Source organism: Tasmannia lanceolata, unplaced genomic scaffold, assembly GCF_043159265.1.
Source record: "Tasmannia lanceolata isolate RefF3 unplaced genomic scaffold, GAP_Taslan_0.1 ptg000013l, whole genome shotgun sequence".
Lineage (NCBI taxonomy): Eukaryota > Viridiplantae > Streptophyta > Magnoliopsida > Canellales > Winteraceae > Tasmannia > Tasmannia lanceolata.
This window is the reverse complement of record NW_027518690.1, coordinates 33,051,216-33,055,538: the sequence shown is the minus strand read 5'-3', so window position 1 is coordinate 33,055,538 and position 4,323 is coordinate 33,051,216. Positions and strand designations below refer to the sequence as shown.

Below are 4,323 nucleotides of genomic sequence, written 5' to 3'. Positions count from 1 at the left end.
AGCTAATACTCGCCTGATGCCCATGTGGATGAGAATTTTAACAGACCTCCTAATCTGTTTTGGGGGTTTGTCCTTGTTGTTGTGCTTTCAGAAAATTCATATAGAACATTTATCGTTGCACTTATTGGTTAGCTCTTTTATTTCTTGTTTGCTTTGCTTCATATCTAAGAAGCCAGACCTTAGAGGTTACAGACATGATACATATTTTCAGGTAAGTATGAGAATTGTAATAATTGTTGGTTTGCTTGGTAGCTTTTCTTCTCTTCGTACTGATTGGGAATATGAGTTTATGCTATGGGTTGGATTTTATTGATTTTCTTGGTAATTTATTTAGAGATGATGAGGACGAGATTTTTAATGATTGTCAATATAACTTAGTTTTTGGGTTATGAATTGATCTCGGTGATTTTGATTTGGTTGTTCATTGTTATACAGTTTTTATCCGGTCAGGAGCCATTCAAAGCCTTGAAAGATGGTGATGCGAAAAAGTGCTAGAGTGAAAGTAACAAAGCCTCCAAGAAGGACAGAAAGGAGTTTAGAAGGGGAGGAGACGAAAACTGCAGCTGTGAAGAAGAGAGGAACAGATGTAAGTGTGTATGTTGTTAATTGTATCAATCATAGTAAGTTAATTCATTTACCACATATATTTTGGCGATGTAATTTGTTTTGCAGGCTCCATACGTCCCAGCACGATGTTCTCCAGCTTCTTTCAAATCGGCAATGGACAGGATAAAGTTCAAGCCAGTCCATTTTCATGCCATAGAAAAGACTCCTTTCCGACATCTGTTTGGCATGGAGGACATTATCATGCACAAGCCTCTCATAAGAGCTATCCACGATAAGTGGACTCCCGGCACTAACACGTTCACGTTAGGGAGTATAAATGTCCCCTTCCTTCCAAGAGATGTGGCATTGGCATTAGGACTGCCACTTAGTGGAGAGCGAATGGACGTGGTGAGGGTTCTGTCATTCGACAGGACAAAACCGCAACCTAAAGTGCCTGGCTGGCCATTTCCAGAGGCCAACGTCAAGCCATCGGTTATTGAGAATGAAATTACAGCATTAGTTAGAGAACGCAATAAAGTTTCGATAGAGAAGACAGTGAAATATGTTCTCCTGCATCTTTTTGCCTCTGTCCTTTTCACAAAAAGCGCACATCGAGCTGACGAGCTCTTCTGGCCCTACATCGACGACATAGGAAACATTGGCAACTATAACTGGGCGATGGCAGTGTATGACTGGCTCGTAGATTACCTAGACAGAGTCAGCAAAGGTGGCAGGTACCTTGGTGGCTGCTCGTTGGTAATTCAGGTAATTTGGACTCATGACATTTAATATTCTAACCGTGCTGTTTATAGTTTGATTAACATGGTGTTTCGTATGTATGCAGGTATGGTTATACGAGCATACCACATTTTGGATTCCCACCAATCCAACTGCTCGTCCACGTGTCCTTAAATGGGACTGGAAAGCAAACGAATCAAAGACATATCGATTAGTGGAGCAGAAGCAGATAAAGAAATCGGAGGTGAGATATGAAAAATTTGTTAACGTATATATCAATACTAGTATCTTGATAACTGACTATGTTTTCCAAAAATTCAGGTGGTGGTGACATTGAAAGTATCTCTGTTAGAGAAGTCACAGTACCTACAGGATGAGGTAATGCAGTCGAGCAGGACTATGTTGCGTACGTTATTTTATTTTACTTATTGATTTTTTAAATTTGATCATTGACTGTCATGTTTAAACATTAGGATGTTGATGAGACAATGGAAGTCGATAAGGAACAGTTGGAATCCGAGGGGATAGTTTTGGGAGTAGAAAGTGAAATGGAGAAAGGAAGTAGTGAAGATGAGTCGAAGCATATAAAATTTTTGGCGAGAGAGGGAGATGTAATTGATAGACAGTGGCAGATGATTACAGCAGCATGGGAAGAAATAAGAAAAAGAGAGGAAGATGTCAGAAAGAAAGAGGAGGATTTGAAAAAAGGATGGGAGCGTATGCGGAGAACAAATGAAGAGACTGGGGGAAGAATGGAGGGGGTTGAGGTGGAGGGGGTTGAGGAGGAGAGGAAGGGCGAAAATGCATCTCAAGGTGCACGATTATCTTCGCAGCTGTGCGAGGATTGGACGGATTTAGCTGACCTTGGATGTGACATGGATGCAGCCGCCACCCTAATAGATGTATCGGCTCAGAACCCCAAGTCACATGAAGAAATATTCGGCACCACAGACGGGGTGATCCTTAACCCTTTACAACGATTGTTCGAAATGGAGGTGACCAAGGAAGAGGCACCATCTACTGAAGTTGAGATGAAAGTGAGTGGTGTAAGGGATGAGATGGTGGATTCCGAATTAGGGAGCATTGTGAGGGGTGTGAAGATGGATGGAAGGAGTAGGAAACCTGGGAGAGCCAGAAAAAGTCCCTACTATTTAGGGAAGACCCGAAAGAGGAGGCAGAAGGAAGGGAAGAAACAGGGGGAGGACCCCAACATACCTAAACCACCGCCCAAGAAGAAAGGGGATGACGGGAAGATGCGTAAGGGAAGGAGAACAGCTCTGATAGAGAGAATTCTAAAGCATGATAAAAGGCAAGTAGATGTGAATTATATTATACCATGATTTAAGTTGATCAGAATTGAAAATTATTAACTAACAATTTAATACAATTTTGCAGTGATATCCTCATGGAAACGGATGATGTACACCTAATAGCTGAAGACCTACAACATCTTTGGAATGTCAGACAATACCTGACTGGCACTGTAAGTGTCATTTTTTATCATTAATTTCTACATTACTGTAGGGAATAATGTACATCTGACATTTACTTCTCTTCCTTGAAAATTGTCGATATATATGGGAAGCACGTGCAGTCCTCCAACGACGATGGGTTAGCAGATCCTACAATGGGGGGAATTGTCTTCGTTCCATCGGTGGTACATGTAAGTGTTATTTCTATCATCCCACATTGAGGTTTACATAAGATTTTATCTGTAGTATCCCATTGAATTCCTTTTTTTTATAGGGAACTCTTACTGCAGTAGGGATCGAAGTCACTGAGGTCCAGAGGGTAGAAAAGTGGAGGACAGCGAAAGATGCTCTGCACAGTAGACTTATAAACCACCACCTCGAAGCAGTAAAAATGGTACTATTACCATTATGTGAAGACAACCATTGGTTTCTCCTCATTGTCGATATGGTCAACAAAATCTTCCACGAATGCAATTCCTGTAAAGGAATGGAGTTCCAGGAAAGAGCAGGATTGACCGTAAGTGGGTTAGCATCTTTAATGTTTTCCTACTTATAAATCTATACGTATAACACTTATGTTTCCTAAACCTGTCAATGTTAACCACTTGCAGGTTGTGTTGTTGAAGGAGTACTTAAAGGAAAGGGGCTGTGATATAGACCACTTTCAATATGCGCAGATGGAAAATTTCCCACAACAGGCCAATGGGTCAGTATATTAGTATATTTAAATGTTTATTTTTCTAGGCTATGATTTTGATTCGCTCAATACAACTGTTGTTATGCAGGTTCGACTGTGGTTTGTTCGTGCTTAAACCGATCGACCATCTGTATGCAAATGATCCATTTACTTTCAGCAAGTCTGACATTCCCGCTTATCGGCTGCAGCTGTGCGAAAGATTCTTGCGCGGAGAGTTTGGGGACTGTGGTGATTTCCTTAAGGGGGATATATGACTGAAAAATGAAGAACCTCTCTTCAAGTTCTAATGGATGTTGTAAACATGGTGGACATTGATGGTCTTTCCAGTGAAGTTTTCTGTGTATTTGTAAGCAAAATGGGATAAAATGGGCTAAATTTATTTGTAATTGTTGGGCGCATATGTGTAGGATAGAAAGCAGGGTGTAGAGACACAGAGGGAGGGTTTGTTTGTATCTCAGCATACTGACAACTATGTGTTTGTAATGAAAAATCAAGTTCTGTGAAGTGATGGTGGTTGTGGCATTGGGTTCATTGCGAAATATGGTAAAGGTCTTTGAAAATCATCAAATATTTGTTCATAAAGTTTTGGGGGAATTTATATTTCTATTGGATGGAAATATGATTTATTTGTAATTGTGGTTATTCTCTCTACTTTATATTTTCATCGTCATAGTTGGCAATGGGACCCCTGTTTTTTGTGCTTTTCCGGTTTTGTTTGGTTGGTTGAACTGTTGGGAAGAAAAAAATTCTTCCTCAAAGTTGTTCATAAATTCCACACTTAATTTCTTACAACAGCCACCCTCTTCTTTCCAAATGGACTTTCCACCCCACACCATAGGATGATCCATAACGTCCATTTGATGGGCCACA

At 40.5% G+C, this 4,323-nt stretch overlaps 2 protein-coding genes across 2 annotated transcripts; both read left to right on the top strand.

Moving 5' to 3' along the window:
* Nucleotides 1–441: 441 nt before the first annotated feature.
* Nucleotides 442–2,826, top strand: LOC143891178 (uncharacterized). Its single transcript, XM_077395813.1, has 7 exons — nt 442–586; nt 673–1,311; nt 1,391–1,528; nt 1,606–1,662; nt 1,758–2,593; nt 2,680–2,767; nt 2,809–2,826. The coding sequence occupies exons 1-7, from the start codon at nt 473–475 to the stop codon at nt 2,824–2,826; spliced, it is 1,890 nt and encodes a 629-aa protein (XP_077251928.1). The 5' UTR covers nt 442–472.
* Nucleotides 2,827–2,877: 51 nt separating this feature from the next.
* On the top strand, nt 2,878–3,491 carry LOC143890607 (uncharacterized). Its single transcript, XM_077395315.1, has 3 exons — nt 2,878–2,947; nt 3,031–3,273; nt 3,368–3,491. The coding sequence occupies exons 1-3, from the start codon at nt 2,912–2,914 to the stop codon at nt 3,473–3,475; spliced, it is 387 nt and encodes a 128-aa protein (XP_077251430.1). The 5' UTR covers nt 2,878–2,911; the 3' UTR covers nt 3,476–3,491.
* The last annotated feature ends 832 nt before the right edge of the window (nt 3,492–4,323 follow it).